Genomic DNA, 21,993 nt, shown 5'->3' on the forward strand with positions numbered 1-21,993 from the left:
ATGGGGGATAAGAAGGCAGTATGTGGGTATTCCCAGGACCTCAAGCCAAATGCCATTAAACCCCCATCCTTATTTCCAATTGTCTCATCAATCCTGAGTTAATGCTACTTCTACACTCTGAAAGAGCACCCATTTTTTCCCTCTATGGTAGGCCGAGTAGTGACTTTCAAAGATGTTCTTGTCCTAAACCCTAGAACTTGTGAACATGATGCCTTATATATAGGAAAGGGAAGGAGCCCTGGGGGAACAATGGTGTTAAGTACTTGGCTGCTAACCAAGTTTAGTTCAAAGTTCGGTTCAAACCCACTAGTAACTCCACAGGAGAGAGATGGGGCAGTCTGCTTCCGTAAAGATTTACAACCTTGGAACCCCTACAGGGCAGTATTATTCTGAGTTGGAATCAACTTGAAGGCAACAGGTTTTGGTTTATAGAAAAAAGACTTTGCAGATGTGGTTAAGTTCAGGATTTTGAGATGAGGGTATTATACTAGATTATCCAGATGGATCCCATGTTTTCATGAAGGGCATTATAAGAGTGAGGCAAGAAGGTCAAAGAGAATATACAAGGACAGAATGAAGCAGCAGTAAGAGAAGAGGGAAGATGTTGTGCTGCTGGCTTTGAAGATGGAAGAAGGAAAATGATGCAAGGAATGCAGGCAGCCTCTAAAAGCTAGAAAAGGCAAGGAAACAAAACTCTTGAGAGCATACAGGAGCCAGCACAATTGATGCCCGAACTTCTTCCCAGTTAAACTGATTTTAAACTTCTGACCTCCAGAGCTGTAAGAGAATATATTTATGTTGATTTAAGTCACTTAATTTATGATAATGTATTACAACACATAATTTATTACAGAAAATATAGGAAGAGAATACACCCTACTTGTTTTTTTTTTTTTGCTCTTAAAGAACAAAACATAGAAAACAGCTTTGATTGTCTCACCTTTGTCATCTCCTTGAGGTAAGCATCAATAAAGTCTCTCGGTTTGTCAGGATTCCAATCTCTCTTGTGTTTTTCAATCATACTAGAAACAAATATTTTCAATTTCTCCCAGTCGCTAAAGAGTGTTTGGTGAAGGCCAGGAAGGAATTTCATTACACAGGGAAAGATATTGTAGAGCTAATTGATAAAAACAAAACAATCATGGAGACAACATACTACTTTTCCACATTTTAAGACCACAGAATCAATCTTCTCTTTTCATCTCTCTCTCTTTTATTTGCTTACACTTAAACTTTGGAGTCATCCTTGAATCTTCTTTCTCTTTCACCCTTCTAGAAAGGTATTTCAGTTCTTTTTCCAAAATACATCCAGCCTCAGACCACATTTCATCACCCCAATGGCTGCCACAGTCCAATCCACCTAGTGCAGACCACAATCATATCTCACTCGTATGCTCTGATAGCCTCCAGCAGTTTTCCTGATTCTACCATTAGCCCCAGTCTCAGTCTATTTCCCATTATGTACCTCCTAAAAAGGTAGTCTTTCTAAAAGCAAACCCGATTCTGGTCAATTCTCTACAATTAATTATGAAAGTATATAAAACACAGAGACAGAAGAACATATTAAGTGCCATATTAAATGGGACTCTATCAAGAGGAATAGCCTACATGTGATTGGAGTATCCGAATAGGGGGGATAACAGAAAGTACAGAGAGAATTGTTGAAGATTTTTTGGCAGAAAGCCTCCCTGATATCGTGAAAGATGAAAAGGTATTTATCCAAGAAGCTCACCAAACCTGACACAGGGTAGTCCCAAAATAAAGTCACCAAGATATATTACAATCAAACTTTCCAAAATCAAAGATAAAGAGAGAATTTTAAGAGCAGCTTGAGATAAATAAAAAGTCATCTACAGAGGGGAGTCAATAAGACCAAGCTCTGACTATGCAGCAGAAACCACGAAGGAAAGAAGGCAATGGGATGACATATATAAAGCCCTGAATGAAAATAATTGCCAACCAAGAATTATATATCCAGCAAAACTGTCTCTCAAATATGATGGCAAAATTAGGGCATTTCCAGATAAACAGAAGTTAGGGAATTTTTAAAAATCACACCCAAATTACAAGAAATACTAAAGGGAGTCCTCCAGTTAGAAAATCAACAATATCAGATAACAACCCAAGACTAGAACACAGGACAGAATGATCAGATATCAACCCAGAAAGGGAAGTTACAAAAATAAATCAAAGCTAGAACACTGACAATAGGGAAACAGACATCAATATGTAAAATACAACAACATTAAAACAAAAAAGAGGGATTAAATAATGTAGTCATAGAACTTTCATATGGAGAGGAAGTCAAGGCAATATCAAAAATAAAAGATTGGTTTAAACTTAGGAAATTTGGGGCCAATATTAAGGTAACCACAAAGAACTAACAATCCTAGACATCAAAATAAAGAAAAAACAAGTAAAACATAGACTTACCAAAACCAGACCCAGTGCCATCGAGTTGATTCCGACTCATAGTGACCCTATAGGACAGAGTAAAACTGCCCCATAGAGTTTCCAAGGAGTGCCTGGCAGATTCGAACTGCCGACCCTTTGGTTAACAGCTGTAGTGCTTAACCACTACGCCACCAGGGTCAACAACAATGAAAAGATCAAAAGACTTAGCACAGAAAATTAAGTGGAACTAAGAAACTGTCAATGACACACACACACACACACACAAAAATACATCAAAATGACAGCACTAAGCTCAAACCTATCAACAATTACGCTGAATGTAAATGAACTAAATGCACCTATAAAGAGACAGAGTGTGGCAGAATGGATAAAAAAACATGATCTATCTATATGCCACCTACAAGAGACACACCTTAGACTCAAAGACACAAACTAAAACTCAAAGGATAGAAAAAACGTATCAAACATACAACAATCAAAAAAGAGCAGGAGTGCCAATATAAATCTCAGACAAAACAGACTTTAAAGCAAAATCCACCACAAAGGATAAGGAAGGACACTATATAATGATTAAATGGTCAATATACCACAAGGATATAACCCATAATAAATATTTACCCACCCAACACTAAACCAAAATACATAAAACAAACTCTAACAGCATGGAAAAGGGACACAGACAGCTAGCTCCACAATAATAGTAAGAGACTTCAACACACCACTTTCAGTAAAGAACAGAACATCCAGAAAGAAGCTCAATAAAGACGTGGAAGACCTAAATGCCACAATCAACCAACCTGATCTCATGGACATATACAGAACACTCCACCAAACAGCAGCCAAGTATGCTTTCTTTCTCAATACACGTAGAGTATTCTCCAGAATAGACCACATATTAGGCCACAAAGAAAGCCTTACCAGAATCCAAAACATCAAAATATCACACACAAAGCATCTTTTCTGACCATAAAGGCATGAAAGTAGAAATCAATAACAGAAAAGCAAGAAAAAAAAAAATTCAAAATAGAAGGAAACTGAACAATGCCTTGATCAACAACTCCTGGGTTATAGAATAAATTAAGGACGGAATAAGGAAATTCACAGAATTAAGTGAGAATGAAAACACACTAGAACCTTTGTGGCACAGCAAAAGCCGTGCTTAGAGGTCAATTTATAGCAATAAATGGACACATTTTTCCAAAAAGAAGAAAGGGCTAAAATCAATACATTAACCCTACAACTCAAAAAATTGAAAGAGAGCAGCAAAAGAAGCCCACGGGAACCAGAAGAAAGGAAAAAACAAAATTAGAGCAGAAATAAATGAAATAGAGAATAGAAAAACAATTGAAAGAGTTAACAAAACCAAAAGCTGATTCTTTGAAAAGAGCAACAAAATCAATAAACCATTGGCCAAGGTGACAAAAGAAAAATGGGAGAGGAGGCAAATACAGCAAATAAGAAATGAGATGGGTGATATCACAACAGATCCAACTGAAATTAAAAGAATCATAACAGAATACTATGAAAAACTGTACTTGAACAAATTTGAAAACCTAGATGAAATTTTCTAGAAACACACTACCTACCTAAACTAACAGAAACAGAAGTAGAACAATTAAATTTTTTTATACAAATAGAAGACATTGAAGACGTAATTAAAACACCCCCAACACAAAATACCCTGGCCCTGTCGGCTTTACGGGAGAACCCTACCAAACTTTCAGGGAAGAAAACACCAGTAATACTAAAGGCATTTCAAAACATAGAAAAGGATGGAAAACTCCTGAACTCATTCTATGAAGTGAGTATAAACCTGATACCAAAACCAGGTAAAGACACCACAAAAAAGAAAACTACAGACCAATATCCCTCATGAACACAGATGCAATAGTCCTCAAAAAAATTTGAGCCAACAGAATTCAACAAGATATCAAAAAATAGTTCACCATGACCAAGTGGGATTCATACCAGATATGCAGCTTTTTTTTCATGCCACCTAATTTCAGAACCTATTATACTGCCATGGTAGTCAAAATACCATGGTACTGGTACAACAACAGATATATAGATCAATGGAAAAGAACTGAGAATCCAGATGTAAATTCATTCACCTATGAGAAGCTGATATTTGACAAAGGCCCAAAGTCCGTAAAATGGCAAAAAGACAGTTTCTTTAACAAATGGTGCTGGCATAACTGGATATCCATCTGCAAAAAAAATGAAACAAGACCCATACCTCACACCATGCACAAAAACTAACTCAAAATGGGTCAAAGACCCAAATATAAAATCTAAAACGATAAAGATCATGGAAGAAAAAAAAAAGAGACAGTGCTAGGAGCACTTATACATGGCATAAACAGAATACAAAACATTACTAACAATGCACAAATACCAGAAGAGAAACTAGGTAACTGGGAGCTCCTAAAAATCAAACACTTATGCTCATCAAAAAACTTCATCAAAAGAGTAAAAAGGCAATGTACAGTCTGGGAAAAAATTTTTGGTTACGACGTATTCAATCAGGATCTAATCTCTAAAATCTACAAGATACGGCAAAACTTCAGCAACAAAAAGAGAAATAATTCAATTAAAAAATGGGCAAAGGATATGAACAGGTACTTCAACAAAGAAGACATTTAGGCAGCTAACACATACAGGAGGAAATACTCATCATCAGTAACCATTAGAGAAATGCAAATCAAAACTACATTGACATACCATCTCACCCCCCCCCCCAAAAAAAAAACAGAACAAAAAAAAACAAGGCTGGCATTATTCCAAAAAACACAACATAATAAATGTTGGAGAGATTGTGGAGAGACTAGAACACTTATACACTGCTGGTGGGCATGTAAAATGGTACAACCACTTTGGAAATCAATTTGGCCCTTCCTTAAAAAGCTAGAAATAGAAGTACCATACAACTCTGCAGTCCAACTACTTGGAATATATTGTAGAGAAACAAGAGCTGTCACACAAATAGATATATGCAAACCCATGTTCACTGCAGCAGTATTTACAACAGCAAAAAGATGTAAACAACACAGATGCCCATCAATGGACAAATGGATAAACAAATTATGGTATATTCACACAATGGAATGCTACACAACAATAAAGAACAATGATGAATCTGCAAAACATCTCACAAGCTGGATGAATCTGGAAGGCATAATGCTAAGTGAAATTAGTCAGTCGCAAAAGGACAAATATTGTATGAAACCACTACTATAAGAATTTAAGAAAAGGTTAAACACAGAAGAAAACATTCTTTGATGGTTACCAGGGTGAGGAGGGAGGAAGAGGGAAACTCACTAACTAGATTGTAAGAATGGTGCAGGACGGGGCAGTGTTTTGTTCTGTTGTGCGTAGGGTCGTTATGAGTCAGAACGGACTCAATGGCACTTAACAACAACAACAAGATAATAGACAAGAATTATCTTAGATGAAGGGAAGGGCAACACACAATATAGGCGAAGTCAGCACACCTGAACTAAACCAAAAGCTAAGAAGTTTCTCTGAACACCACCAAACACTTAATGGGACAGAGTACCAGGGGGGCAGGTCTGGGACCATGGTTTGAGGGGACGTGTAGTTCAACTGGCATAACAAAGTTTATTAAGAAAATGTTTTGCATCCTACTTTGGTGAGTGGCGCCTGGGGTCTTAAAGCTAGGGAGCGGCCATCTAAGATGCATCAATTGGTCTCAACCCACCTGGAGTAAAGGAGAATGAAGAACACCAAAGACACAAGGAAAATATTAGCCCAAGAGGCAAAAGGGCCACATCAACAAGAGACTACATTAGCCCGAGAACAGAGGAACTACATGGTGCCGGGCTACCACCAATGAACACACTGACAGGGAACACAACAGAGAGTCCCTGCTGGAGTAGGAGAAAAGTGTGATGCAGAACTGAAATTCATGTAAAAAGACCAGACTCAATGGTCTAACTGAGACTAGAGTAACCCAGAAGACATGGCCCCCGATTTTCTGTTAACCCAGAACTAAAACCGTTCCTGAAGCCAGTTCTTCAGACAAAGATTAGACTGGACTATAAAACATAGAATAATACTCGTGAAGAGTGTGCTTCATAAATCAAGTAGATAGATACATGAGACTAAATGGGTAGCTCCTATCCAGAGGTGGGATGAGAAGGCAGAAAGGGATAGGAGCTGGTTGAATGGATATGGGAAACCTGGAGTGAAAAGGGGAGTGCTGTCACATTGCAGGGATTGCAACTAGGGTCACATAACAATATGTGTAAAAAGTTTTGTATGCAAAACTAACTTAAATGGTAAACTTTCACCCAAAGCACAATACAAAAAAAAAAAGTTAAAAAAAATTTAGAAGATGTGGGGAAATCTGGACACTGGCTAGATATTTGACGACATTAAAGTATTGTTAATATTTTTCAGGTGTAGTAATTTTTTTAAATTAAAATAGGTCCTTAGAAAAATGTACTGAAATATTTATGGATTGAATAACTGAGGTCTGTAATTTGTTCCAAAATAATGCAGGAGTGGGGCACAAGAGTAGGATGTGGGTGCAGATAAATGATATTTGCCATGTGTTGATAATTGTTGGAGCTCACTGATGGGTATACAGTGATTCAGTATTCTCTCTACTTTCATATATGTTTGTAATTTTCAAAAAGTTTTTTTTTTTTTTAATGAGGTTATTTTTCAATTTTGGTAATGGCAGACTGGCTAATTTAGGCTAATCCTCTTACTGAGAACACCAAGATAAGATTCAAACACTCACATACCCCAAAGTAGTGAGGAATTTCAGGGATAAAGTCTAGGGAGAAGAAAAGCCAGAGAGGCTCCCTGCCCCCCCGCCCCCCGCCCAGAAGTGTCTTCCAAATGCACAGAAGTTGCTGAGAAACCAAGAAACTGAGCAGAGTTTTTGATAGACACACAGGCCTAGAGGGGCAAAAACCAGAGTTTAGGGTCCACCAAGGTAGGGTATTAGGTTTAGACCCCAAAGGGCAACACCGAAAGAAATTAGAAGACGATGACAGCAAGTGTTGGTGGGTGTGTAAATACTACGTACGGCCACACTGGAAACCTTTAGACATCTTTTACTTCCAGGGACATATGCAAAGGAAATGAGTGGGTATGTCCACAAAGAAAAAAATGTGTGGATATATCCACAAAAAAACTTGGTCAAGAATGTTCATGGTAGCTTTCTTCACAGCGTACAAAGACTGGAAACAATTCAAAAGTTTACTGATAGAAAATAGATTAACAAACAGTGACATATTCATACAATGGAATGTAAATTGACATTAAAAAAGAGCAATCAACACAGATTGATCAGAAAACTGTCTGCTGAGCAAGAAGCCAGACACAGGAGAATACCTCTGAGGAAGAAGGAGGATGGATGGGATAAAGAGGGACATAGAGAACAGGGACACAAAGGCAATGCAATAGTGTTGTTCTCTTTAAAAATAATAATGTAGGTGCATAGGTACACGCATTATGAAATTTTGTACATTACATCAATGGTAGAAGCGGTGTTTGTATAAATGTTTAATATTATTAAAAACAATAAAGTTGACAGATTGATTTCAAATAAATTTTTGTTGAAGTCAATTAAAAAGGTTATATTTTAACTAAAAAATAAATAAATAACAAAGGAAGAACTCACGTGTGTCTGACACCAGCCCAATATTCTTAACCAAGATGTGGAAAGAGAACAGCTTACCTGGCACCAGTTTGTAGTTTCCAGACATGTGACTTCATCCAGCAACTTCAGCAGCTCCTGAAACTGACCATCCTGGTACTCAAAACGTTCACCAAAGATAATGGAGCAAATGATATTGGAAACTGCATTGTTGATCTTGAAGTGAGGGTCAAAAGGCTGTCCTAGAGGCAGAGGAAGGAAGAGATGGATCCTTTCGGTTGATTTGTTTCCGCTTTCTAAGGAAAGTCTACTCTATAGGACATATGACATACCACATATGAAACTCTGGCCACAGCACCCTGCACAGGATATGACACATAGCAAGCACTCAGGCAATGCTTGCGGAGTCAAAATTATGCCCAGGGTTTAAATTCAGTTATGTCTTTAATGCCCGGCTTCTTGTAATGAATTCTATGGGCATAGGGTCCACGGTTAGTTGTTCACTGTTACAGCTTTTAGTGCCACAGGAGAGAAACCTAGGCACTTAATAAGTATCTGCTCAATGAATGAATGAGCCACAGACTCCTGCACCTGTCCTGTGAAACCCTCACCTTTCTCCTCTTCTATTGCCTCGACGAGGTGGTGGGCTTCCTCCTGAATGCGTTCTTCTAATCTTTTCTTTCCTAAGCCAAAATTCCTTAGTGTCATCAGAGCAAACCTTCTTTGCTCCTTCCACTCCTGGCCATTGGACATGACCAATCCTGGGAAAAAAGAAAACCAATATTATGCTATTCTGATTCTATAATGTGCACATCTGGCAAATGATATGGGGATGTGAGATGGAGGGAAGGAAAAGGGCATTAAGCACTTGAAAGCTATTCACAGAAATAATCCCAAAGCAATGGATCTAATGGCTAACATTTACTGAACACTTGCTATACCAGGCACTTTACAAAGTGTTTTCTCATGCATTAAGTAACTTAGTACACATAGAAACTGTATGGAGTAGGAATAATTATTATCACCAGTTTACTAATGAAAAACCTGAGGATAAAGTAAACTTTGCCAGGTCACACAGTTACTAAGCAGCTGAACAGTCATTCACATTCAGTTTTACCTGACTAAAAGCTCCATGCTTTGATTATTAGTCACATCAGTATATTTAAAAGCTTATGTTTTGTTAAATACTAGTAATCCACTCATGAATAAGACAAAGTTCATATTTTTAAGGAGGCAAGAAAGGTTTTATAGGAGAGGTTCTATCGAAGCTAGGCCTTAAAGGATGAAGGAATGACTCCAGAAAGTAAGTAGAAGCATTCCATGCGGAAAGAACAGCACAAGCAAAGGGGGAAAAGAAATCTGTGTTTGTTATGGACTGAAATTTGTCCCCCCAAAATATCTGTCAATATGGCTAGGTCATGATTCCCAGTATTGTGATTCTCCACCATTTTGTCATCCGATGTGATTTTCCTGTGTGTTGTAAATTCTTCATGATGTTGATGACTGAAGTCATCAAGGGTTTCATTTTGCTTGGATCCACAATTTACACTCATGGAAGCAGCAGTCAAGAAATTGAAAGATGGATTTGCATTGGATAACTCTGCTCCAAAGGAGCTCTTGAAAGTGTTGAAAAGCAAAGATGTCACCTTGAAGACTAAGGTGTGCCTGGCCCAAGCCATGGTATTTTCAAACACGTCTTACACATGTGAAAGCTGGACAACGAATAACGAAGACCAAAGAAGAACTGATGCCTTTGAATTGTGGTGTTGGCAAAGAATATTGGATATACCGTGGACTGCCAAAAGAATGAACAACTCTGTCTTGGAAGAAATACAACCAGAATGCTCCTTAGAAGCAAGGATGGTGAGACTGCGTCTTACATACTTTGGACATGTTATCAGGAGGGATCAGTCCCTGGAGAAGGACATCACGCTTGGCAAAGTACAGGGTCAGTGGAAAAAAGGAAGACCCTCAATGAGGTGGATTGATACAGTGGCTGCAACAATGAGCTCAAGCATAACAAAGACTGTAAGGATGGTGCAGCACCAGGCAGTGTTTCGTTCTGTTGTGCACAGGGTCGCTATGAGTCAGAACCAACTCGGTGGCAGGTAACAACAACAGCACGATGCTGATGAGGTGGGATTAGCGCAGTAATGTCAGTGAGGAAATCACAAGATTAGATTGTGTTTTAAGCTAATCTCTTTTGAGATATATAAAACAGAAGTGAGCGGAGAGACAGGTGGGCCTCATAACACCAAGAAACAAGAGCCAGGAGAAAAGCATATCCTTTGGTCCTGGGATCCCAGTGGTGAGAAGCTCCTCATCCAGAGGAAGATTAATGACAGTCCTCCAGAGCTGACAGAGAGAGAAAGCCTTCACCTGGAGCTGATGCCCTGAATTTGGACTTATAGCCTTCTAGACTGTGAGAGAATTAATTTCTCTTTGTTAAAGCCATCCACTAGTGATATTTCTGTTATAGCAGCACTAAATGGCTAAGGCAGTGTTTTCAACAGATTGCCATTTGTTTTGTATCACAGACAAGGAATGCTACTTTCCTTTCCATTTTTTCACTTCGAGAGCACTCCTCAACTCCTTTTAAAATCTGGCTTTGGCTTCTGCCATCTTCTTCATCCAACGAAATGGCCCTCCTCTGTTGTCAAATCCAATGATATTTTCAACTTTATCTTCATTGATCTTTCAACAGCATTAAACACTTCTTTCTGAAATTCTCTTCCAATAGTTCTTCGGACACAACACTCTCCACATTTTCCTCTTAATTCTCTGACAGTAACTTCCGTTATCTTTTGCTAGCTCATCTTTTAACAAATTTTGAAGTGATGGAGCTCTTTAAGATAAGGTCTAAAACCTCTTCTCAGTTTACATTCCATTTCTGGGAAATCTCACCAACTCCTAAAATTCTAAATAACATAATTAGACAGTGACCACCTATTTCTGTCCCTGGGCTCCAGACTCATAAATACAACTGCCTGCTTGACTTTGCCAACTTAAAGGCATTTTAAATCAGCATATCTAAGACAGAATTCATGATTTTTCTCTAACAATCTCTCACCAATCCAAACCAAATCAAATACCTTGTCTTCCTCCAAGACTTCCCTTTTTCCATCACCTACCCAGTTGGGCATTCACCTCAACACCTTTTCCCTTCAAACTCTCAATATTTAGGTCATCATATCTTATTGGATTTACCTCCTCAATGTCTTGAACACATCCACATTCACTGCCACCATTCTGGTCTGACCTACTGTCATTTCTTGCCACTTTCTTAGTCCAAGGTAGCACTGCCTCTAAACTAGAATGCTACAATAAATTCTTAAATGCATCTCCCTCAATCTACTCTTGTTACTTTCATTCATTTCTCTACTCTGATGCTTAAATGACCATTAAAAATATGCAGTGTATTACGAGGGTGGGGAGGGAGAGAAAGGGGTATTCACTAACTAGATAGTAGAAAAGAATTATCTTAGGTGAAGGGAAGGACAACACACAATACAGGGAAAGTCAGCACATTTGTACTAAACCAGAAGCTAAGAAGTTTCCTGAATACAAGCAAACATTTCCAGGGTCTGGGGACCATGGCAAAGGCAGAGTCTGGGGACCATGGTTTCAGCAGACATCTAGGTCAACTGGCATAACAAAGTGTGTTAAGAAAACGTTCTGCATTCCACTTTGGTGAGTGGTGTCTGGGGTCTTAAAAGCTAGCAAGTGGCCATCTAAAATGTGTCAATTGATCTCAACCCAATTGGAGCAAAGGAGAATGAAGAACACCAAAGACACAAGGAAAATATGAGCCCAAGAGGCAGAAAGGGTCACATAAACCAGAGACTCCATCAGCCTGAGACCAGAAGAACTAGATAGTGCCCAGCTACCACCAATGACTGCCCTGACAGGGAACACAACAGAGAGTTCCTGATGGAGCAGGAAAAAAGTATGGTGCAGAACTCAAATTCTAGTAAAAACATCAGACTTAATGGTCTGACTGAGACTGGAGGGTCCCAGAATACATGGCCCCTGGACTCTCTAAAAAAAAAAAAAAAAAACCAGTGCCGTCGAGTCGATTCTGACTCATAGCGACCCTATAGGACAGAGTAGAACTGGCCCATAGAGTTTCCAAGGAGCGCCTGGCGGATTTGAACTGCTGAACTTTTGGTTCTCTATTAGCCCAAAACTAAAATTATTTCCTAAGCCAGAAAGATCAGAACGGCCTGTAAGACATAAAATGATACTTATGAAGAGCATGCTTAGCTCAAGTAGATACATGAGACTAGATGGGTAGCTCCTGTCTGGAGGTGAGATGAGAAGCCAAAAAGGGACATGAGCTGGTTGAATGGCCACAAGAAATACAGGGGGGAAAGGAGTGTGCTGTCAGGTGATAGGGAGAGCAATTAGGGTCACATAACAATGTGTGTATAATATTTTTTTATGAAAAACTAACTTGAACTGTGATCTTTCACTTAAAGCACACACACACACACACACAAATACAGTGTATACATGATAATTCCCTTCTCTACTAAAAATCATTCAAAAGCTTCCATTTTTATCAGAATAAAAACCGAAATCCTTAACAAGAACTTCCATGAAAGATTCCTGGGCAAGCTCAACAGCTTCATTTTATGACATTATCTCCAACTAATCTCTGTGCTCTCACCACATTGGCCACCTTTCAATTCCTGAAGTTCACTGTCCTTCTCCCCACCTCAGGGCTTTTCATAGGCTATTCCCTCTGCTGATTTCTTCTCCTCTCTCTTCACCTTATTAAATTGTCATTTCCATAGGTTAGCTTACCCTGAATCCCTGTACTAGATTAGATAAGTACACTCTGCCCTTATCTTCACAACACTTTAAGCTTTAAATTAGAACTAATTGGTACTGTGTCTCTCCCTGAGTAGAATGTAAATTACATAAGAACAGGGATTTTGTCTATTTTTTTTTTTATTCACTGTAATATCCCTTGTGCCTAGCACAGCGCTTCACATGGCAGGTAATTAATAAATACACTGAATGGATGTAGAGTGAATGGATGAAATATTTCAAGGAGGGATTGGGAGGCACCTGAAAAAAAAAACGGTGCTTTGAAAAACTAATAGATTTGAGCTTTTCATTTTAATTTTTAAATGTTTAAATTTATTTAATAATAATTTAAAATATTCATGCCAACCTGTTCTAACGTGTCTTGGGTTATGATAGACTAGAAGACTTGAGACACCCTGTCACCACCTTAATGATGAAGCCTAAGGAAGTAGAGGCAAGAAGAAGGAAGCAGATGAGCAGCAGAAGGCAGCAGCAGATCCACACCCGTTTTCCGAAGGGAAGAAGTTTGGAACGGAAGCAGAACCAGAGAACGTGTGGCCTCTTCCTGCGCTTTCACGGAGCGATGTGCTTACTTGATTACCAAAACATCCAGGGTGAGTTTCTGTAGGAGGTGCAGCTTCTCCCAAATCCCTGACATTAAGACTGCCAAATGCTCAGAGTGGGTGCTTTAAATTGAGGAACAAGGACATCCCGCTTCGTTTCATGGCAGGAATTTTATACTGGGCCTGATCTCTGGGAATGTTAAAGAATTATACTCACGAAGACACCTTTGACAGCCTATAACAACATCAAATACACATATCTTACATTAGTCAAGAAACTTACCCTGATTCTTAAAGACACGCTCTCGGATAGGAGTCTTGGGCCGGCTCACAAAGTTTTGGTCCTGGTTGGCAAGGACTTCTTTGATTAAGGGCAATCCGGATACAATAACAGTATGTATGTCCCCAAACTCCAGGCTTAACAGGTTCCCATATTTCTTCACAAACTGAAAAATAGCTAGTCACAGTTGAATATGCACATGTCTGTGTATGTAGGAATGAAGGGAGTGGGTATGTACTTACAAGATCGTGCACTGAAGGTAGGTTTGTGTGTGTGGGTGTGGGTGTGCATGTGGGGCCAAGTGACTCAGACAGAGTAGAAATATTCATTCTGCAGTGTGCCACAGATTTTCTGTTGCTATGCAGCAAAGCGTTTTACCTCTATGTGCCTTAGGTTCACCCTCCAGAAAATGTGGACTTCAAAGATTGATCACTACGACCACTTCTACTTTGACTGGTGGTCTGATGGGAGTATTGCTCTCTGTCTCTTTTTCTCCTTCTCCTCTCAACTAGACTGAAATTCAGTTCACTAAATGATTGGGAAGTTCTTTCAGAAACATTTAGTAATATATTCAACAAGCTTGATCTGAGTGAGCACTCACTACGTGTTCCTAGAACAAGGCCCTGAGGGTATAACTGTGAATAAATAAACAAGGCTCCAGCACACTGACCCCATAAAAGAAGGCTGAGTTATGGTTATCCTAAGTCTGGTGTGGTGCGCATGAATTTTTAGTAAATCAGAATGTCTTTCACCAGAAGACAATGTCCTGTTCCTTGACATGTACTAGATAACGGAAAGTTAAGGGCTATCATAAACTGCGTCATAAGGCCCAGTCTCAAGGGCTGGGACCAGGTATGGAGAAAAACATTCCAGCTCTGGAGTTATATGGGAATCTGGCCCTGCAGTTCTCTAGCTGTGGATTGTTGGGCAAGTTGCTTCACCTTTTTGAGCCTCAGCTCTCCAAGTATAAAGGAGAGGGGAACTATTCATCCTTCAAAGATTCTGTGAGGAAAACTGAGAGTAGCAATAAGAAATGCACTTTGTTTTCTGGCGCCCGTCACCCCACCACTCGGCAAGTCTCTGAGGACTGAACGGGCTCTGTGTGCAGCGGATGTGCATGCACAACTGTCGCAAGAGAGAGGAGGAGAGCACAGGGGTGTGTGGGAGGAAGGCACTCCTCAGGCTCAAAGATAGCCACATACTATCCATCCTATTGAAGTACCTTTCAACTTTTCTCTGACTTAAGTTCACAAGCACCCTACTGTAGTAATGGTTTTCTCATCTTTCAGAAAAGGAATAATGAGACAGCTTAGCCAAGGTGACAAAGCTAATGAGTAGTGGAGGGAATTGGCCATGCATTATTTAAGATACGGGGGCAAAGAAATGAGCCTGATATGGCTCCAGAACCTTAGAGTTTAGTGAGAGTGAAAGAGGGAAAGAGCAATGGGGAGAAAGCGAGAGTGAATGGAAGAGTGTTTGGGTGTGTTCCTAAGTATGCACAAGTATACAGGTGTGTGCAACTGTGGGCTGAGTGACAGCGAATAGTCATTAATCAAAGACTTTCTAAATCTGTGAATGTAAGACACGACTCTATCCAAGTAGAGAGAGCCTCTGCTTCTTGTCTGCCTGGGTGTGTCTAGCTGCAGGTAGGGGTTTCAAACAGAAAGGCTCCATTCCCTCCAGGTAGCTCTGGTCCTTCCTCCCCAGTCCTCATACACTTACACTTCCCCATGTCATCCTTAGAGCCCTGGACCTATACCATCCCCATCAGGGCAAATACAATGAAATAGGTCTCATCCTACCATCCCGCTTCCACATTAAAGACGAAGCCAGGATTCAATTCTTCTATTGCTCCTTTGACCCAGCTTCCTCTAACAATCCTCATTCATCTTTAGCATTGCACACCCTATCTTGCTAGTAGGGACAGTGCCAAAATTCAATCACAAGTTGGTCTGCCTCCAAAGTACATGCCTTTGCTCCTTAGAAATGGCAGTGATATATAAGATATAAATCAAGCAGGCTTTTGAGTTCATCTTGCTGGATGCCTGGATCAACTTCTTAGACCTTGCAAAAGGATTTCTTTACTAATTTAGAACATTCAATAAGAGTGTTTATAGAACAGCTAAAAACTTCAGGGACAAATGAGCTAAAATTAGTTAAGGAACCCCAACTATGTGGTAGGTCAAGGCTGGGTGTTGGAAATGCGACAAGTCTTTAACTTCAAGAAGCTCACAATCTAATGGAGGATACAGATAAATACCCAGTTTTTATTACTATTCTGTACAAAGAATTATTTGATGGGAGAAAGTTAAGTACATAAAGGGGTCAGACATGATGGTGTTGATGGAGGAACAGAGTAATACATAGAAGGAACCCACGTTTTTGGATGATCTTATAATACAGAGCAGCCTCCCTATTTTGAACTGCCCACCTACTTCTGAACTCTTTTGTGAGAGAGAAATAAATTTCAGTGTTAATTATGCAACTGTATTTTGGGGTTCCTTTGCTACAGCAGCTGGATATACATCCTAACTGATCATTTATCCAACTTATCTGTCCTTCTTCCACTTTAGTTTGATACGTTCATTCTCTCAAATATATGCAATTACAATGTCATATAGCCACCTTAGAGAAAGTTTTTGAAGCTGCAATAAAAGAAAAGATCCCATACAAATAGGCCAGTTTCTTCATTGTCCTCTCACTATGTTTTAGCTCATGCCATTCTTCCCTCATTTAAAATCTCCTACTCCGATCTGTCCACTTTGCCACATGCCAAACACTTCTTTAAAGTTCAGCCCGACTAATTCTCACATTCTACTAGAGGTTATCTCCAGAGTTTTCCACTGGTAGTGATCTTATCTCCTGATATCTCATTTGATTACTAGTTTACACCTGCTATTTCGTCATACACTATCTTGTAACATTAGTGCCACCAGAGTCCAAAAATCCAAGAAGGAAAGGGAAGAAAATCTGGGGTGAAAAAATATTTGAAGAAATAATGGTTGAAAAATCCCCAAGTTTGTCTAAAGACCTACACTTACACATTCAGAACCACGTAAGTAAAACCAAACAGGATAAATTCAAAGGAATCTACTCAAAACTGTATAAATGTAAAGATATACACACCAAGAAACATCATAACCAAACTTTTGAAAACTAAAGTCAAATTAAAAGCATCCAGAGAGAAACAGCTCATTGCCTAAGGAGAACAATTTGAATGACAAAAAATTTCTCATCAGAAAACATGGAGGCCAGAAAGAAGTGATACAACATTTTTAAGTATTGAAAAAACGTAGCTGTCAGCCCTGAATCCTATATTTAGTGAAAACATATTTCAGAAATGAAGGGGAAAAAAATGTATTTCAGATGATGGAAATCTAAAAGGATTTTTTGCCAGAAAACCTATTCTAAAAAAAACCAAGAAAGCGCTTCATAGAGAAAGGAGATTATAATGGCAGAAAACTTGGAACATCAGGAATGAAGAAAGAACAACAGAAAAGGTAAAGAAATAGGTATACACAATAGGATATTCTTCTCCACTTGACTTTTCAAAATTATGTTTGTCAGTTGTTGTTTTTAGATGCCTTCAAGTTGGTTTCAACTCATAGACACCCTACGTACCACAGGACGAAACACTGCCTGGTCCTGCAACATCCTTATAATCCTTGTTATGCTTGAGCTCACTGTTGCGGCCACTGAGTCAATCCATCTCGTTGAGGGTCTTCCTCTTTTCCACTGACCTTGTCCTTTACCAAGCATGACGTTCTTCTCCAGGGACTGCTCCCTCCTGACAACATGTCCAAAGTATGTAAGACGCAGTCTCATCATCCTTGCTTCTAAAGAGGCTTCTGGTTGTACTTCTTCCAAGACAGATCTGTTCATTCTTTTGACAGTCCATGGTATATTCATTATTCTTCGCCAACACCACATTCCAAAGGCGTCTATTCTTCAGTCTTCCTTATTCATTGACCGGCTTTCACATGCATATGATGCGATTGAAAATACCATGGCTTGGGTTAGGGGCACCTTAGTCCTCAAGGTGACATTCTTGCTTTTCAACACTTGAAAGAGGTCCTTTGTAGCAGATTTGCCCAATGCAATGCATCTTTTGGTTTTTTGACCGCCGCTTCCATGGGCGTTGATTGTGGATCCAAGTAAAATGAAATCCTTGACAACTTCAATCTTTTCTCTGTTTATCATGCTGTGGCTTATCGGTCCAGTTGTGAGGATTTTTGTTTTTTTTAAGTTGAGGTGCAATCCGTACTGAAGGCTGTGGTCTCTGATCTTCATCAGTAAGTGCTTCAAGTGTTCTTCACTTTCAGCAAGCAAGGTTGTGTCATCTGCATAATGCATGTTGTGAGTCTTTCTCCAATCCTAATGCTCCATTCCTCTTCATATAGTCCAGATTGTCGGATTATTTGCTCAGCACACAGACTGAATAGGTGTGGTGAAAGGATTCAACCCTGATGCACACCTTTCCTAATTTTAAACCACTCACTATCCCCTTGTTCTGTCTGAACAACTACCTCAGAAGCAAAAATTATAATAGTGTCTGATGTGGTTTTCAATGTATGCAGAATATTTAAACCAATTGTATCATAAAAACAACAACAACAACAACAAAACCTCTTGCTGTTGAGTTCATTCCAACTCGTAGTGACCCTATAGGACAGAGTAGAATTGCCGCATATGGTTTCCAAGGAACAGCTGATGGATTTGAACTGCCATCCTCTTGGTTAGCCACCAAGCTCTTAACCACTGTGCCACCAGGGCTCTATACCGTAAAGGAAAGGAGTAAAGGATAAATATTCCGCTTGAAGTTGTAAAATGTTGACACTAGCGAAGTACAATACACTACACATGTATATTGTAATCTGTTACGCAACCACTAAAAATACTATACAAAGAAACACACTCGAAAACAGTAAAGGCAAATCAAAATGGAATTCTTAAGAAACAAATGTGCAAATAACCCTTAGGGTGTCAGGAAAAGAGTAACAGAAGAACACAAATAATAAAAGAATAATAGAATGGGGGACTTAAATCCTACCATATTAATATTATGTTACATATAAATGGTCTAAATATACCAATTAAAAGTCAGAGATTGGCAGAATGAATTTAAAAAGATAATCCAACCATATGCTGTCTACAAGAGACTAATTTGTTGTGGACAGCACGTAGTTCTCACACTGGAAATCATTAACAGAAAGATAACAGGAAAATTTCCAAACCCTTGGAAACGAAACAACACCCTTCTAAAACAAGGGTACATGTGTACTTGAGTAATAAGACATGTGATTACAGGACTCCATGCATTTCTAGGGAAAGGGAAACTAACACCTGACTACGTACTATAGGTGATGTTAATGTAGGTCATTAATTGTCTTATTTATTGTTTATAACCACCTATCATGGAAACCCTGGTGGTGTAGTGGTTAAGTGCTACGGCTGCTAACCAAAGGGTCAGCAGTTTGAATCTGCCAGGTGCTCCTTGGAAACTCTATGGGGCAGTTCTAACCTGTCCTATAGGGTCGTTATAAGTCGGAATCGACTTGACGGCACTGGGTTTTTTTGGTTTTTAACCACCTATCATCATAGTGTCTCTCAGCCAGGTAACTATGCTGAGGACATACCAGCTGAGGATTCTTGATAGAGTGTTCTTTGTTTGAGGGAATGTTGAGGAATTCAGAGTTAGACAGCCCCCTTGGAAGGTGAGAATAAGGAGGTGGAATAAGGATGGGTCAAGAAGGGACCTGAGTGCCTTGATAAGGAGTTTGAACTCTGGGAAGGTGAAAAAACTTCAGGGAATGATATTTTTAGATTATTACTTTAGTAAGAGGGATTGCTGGGGAAGGAGGCTGAAGAAGAGGGGCTCAATTCATGTGGTGGTAACAGTGGTCCAGCTGAAAAGCAGTGAGGATTATCAGTAGTATCCCCATTTTACATACAGGAAATGGAGCCTTCAAGAAGGAAAGGACAGTACTTTTCAAGTATAATAATATTAAAGGTGACAAGACAAGCATATTATAAATAGGGTGTTGCAATATTTAACAAGATAATACACATTTAAATGAGTTAAGGAACATAACATGCCTACCAAAACCAAAAACCAAACCCAGTGCCGTCGAGTCGATTCCGACTCATAGCACACATTTAATGATACACTAATTATACATGAAACATTTAATGACAGCTGCTAATCAAAAGGTCGGCAGTTCAAATCCACCAGGTGTTCCTTCGAAACTCTATGGGGCAGTCCTTCTCTGTCCTATGGGGTCGCTATGAGTCGCAATCGAATCCATGGCAACGGGTCGCTTTTTTTTTTTTTTTTTCACTCATTTTATAAAGGGCAGGTAGAATAATGCCAGCTGACTGGTGAGGAAAACAAGGCTCAAAGGCGGGATAACTCAAATTACCAGAATTAGCGGCAGAGTCATCCAAACCTCCGCTCCCCCCACTTCCCGGAGTGCCCCTTGCCCTTCGGGGCAGGACCAGGACCAGGACCCCTCTCCCGCTCCTACCTTCTGAAGCACCAGGTGCGGCTTTTCAAAGCCCAGTAGAAAGAAGTTGCCCAAGAAAGGCAGGCTCCGGGGTCCCGGCGGGTAATTTTTTGGGCGCCTCCTTTTGAGGAAACCAACAAAGAACAGAAAGACGACGACACCCAGCAGGAGAGGCCGGAGATGGAACCCCGCCCAGAGGGCGCTCGCCAGGGAGCCCAACAGCGCGAGCATGGCTCAGTCGCCCCTCTGCTCTTCTGCAGTCTGAGCAGGCGACAGACCTCGCTCAGACTCCCGGCTCCCAGCACCGCCACGCCCCCTCCCAGCACCGCCCCGCCCCGCACCCGCACCCTCACCGCCCCGCCCCCGCCCCGCCCCGCCCTGTGGCCAACCCCGCCTCGGCCCTCATTCTGCCCCGCCCCCTCCCAGCACCGTCCCGCCCCCCAATCGTCCCACCAACTCCTTTCCGTTGCACCCCGCCCCTCCCAGCCGTACATCCTCCTAGACGCAAGTTGCGGACGGAGCAGGGCAGTGGCCAGGCGCTGGATTCCCCTAAAAACTGGCACCTAGTCCTTGGAGACGACCTTGGACAAGGCCAGGCTATGAGCATTTTCCTTTTCTTTCTATTTAGAAAGCTCACCTTTCTCTGAAATCTTTGGGACTCTTGGGTTTACGGTTTTAACACATCTCAGGGAGCGCCACAGGCACTTCAGCTCCTTATTTGTCATCAGTTCATCCAATGATTCGAATTGTGCTGGTTCAACAGTAATAATAACAGCAGCGTCTAAAATTGCTTGAGCTCTTAGGAATGCCAGGCACCATACTTGCCTCTTTATATGTTACCTCAGCCTGACAAAATGACGCGGGGGATGATCTCGTTAGCCTAGTTTTGCAGCTGAGGAAACTGAGACACAGAAAACGTTCTTAGATGATGTGGGGACCGTTCTGACTCATAGCGACCTTATGCACAACAGAACTGAAACACTGCCCAACCCTGTGCCATTCTCACAATCTTTGCTATGTTTGAGCCCATCGTTGCAGCCACTGGGTCCATCCATCTCATTGAGGGTCTTCCTCTTTTTGGATGACTCTCTACTTTACCAATCATGATGTCCTTCTCCCTGGACTGGTCCCTTCTATAACATGTCCAAAGTACATAAGAAGAAATCTTGCCATTCTGCCTTCTAACTGGCATTCTGGCTGTACTTCTTCCAAGACAGATTTGTTCGTTCTCCTGGCAGCCCACAATATATTCAATATTCTTTGCCAAAGTTGTTGATTCTTCTTTGATCTTCCTATATTTCATTGTCCAGCTTTTGAGTGCATATAAGGCGACTGAAAATACCATGGCTTGGGTCAGGCGCACATTAGTCCTCAAAGTGACATCTCTGTTTTTTGACACTTTAAACAGACCCTTTGAAGCAGATCTGTCCATTGCTATACATCGTTTGATTTCTTGACTGCTATTTCCATGGGCATTGATTGTGGACCCAAGTAAAATGAAATACTTAACAACTTCAGCATTTTCCCTGTGTCATGGTGTTGCTTATTCCAGTTGTGAGGATTAAGTACATCAGTAAAACCAAAAACCCTATGCCATCGAGTTGATTCTGACTCATTGCGACCTCAAAGGGTTTCTAAGGCTGTAAATCTTCAGCGAAGCAGACTGCAACATCTTTCTCCAGAGGAGATGCTGGTGGTTTCAAACCATGGACCTTTTGGTTAGCAGTCGAACGCTTTACCCACTGTGCCACCAGGGCTCAATAAGTGGGGAATAAATGAATCCACCAGTCT

General features: G+C 40.4%; 1 protein-coding gene across 3 annotated transcripts in view; it reads right to left on the reverse strand.

The window, feature by feature from the left end:
• LOC126073134 (cytochrome P450 2J2-like) overlaps positions 1-20,501 on the reverse strand; it is a 41,907-nt gene extending 21,406 nt beyond the window's left edge. For 2 of the 3 annotated variants that reach the window (XM_049879420.1, XM_049879422.1), the window contains exons 1-5: positions 20,224-20,501; positions 13,703-13,865; positions 8,656-8,805; positions 8,126-8,286; positions 941-1,117 (exon numbers count right to left, since the gene is read on the reverse strand). In XM_049879420.1, coding sequence (XP_049735377.1) covers positions 941-1,117; positions 8,126-8,286; positions 8,656-8,805; positions 13,703-13,865; positions 20,224-20,433 — 861 coding nt within the window. In that variant the 5' untranslated portion in view covers positions 20,434-20,501. The remainder of the gene's footprint in view (positions 1-940; positions 1,118-8,125; positions 8,287-8,655; positions 8,806-13,702; positions 13,866-20,223) is intronic. The other variant, XM_049879421.1, reaches the window with a different exon arrangement.
• Between the last annotated feature and the right edge of the window lie 1,492 nt (positions 20,502-21,993).

Source organism: Elephas maximus, chromosome 3 (genome assembly GCF_024166365.1).
Source record: "Elephas maximus indicus isolate mEleMax1 chromosome 3, mEleMax1 primary haplotype, whole genome shotgun sequence".
Lineage (NCBI taxonomy): Eukaryota > Metazoa > Chordata > Mammalia > Proboscidea > Elephantidae > Elephas > Elephas maximus.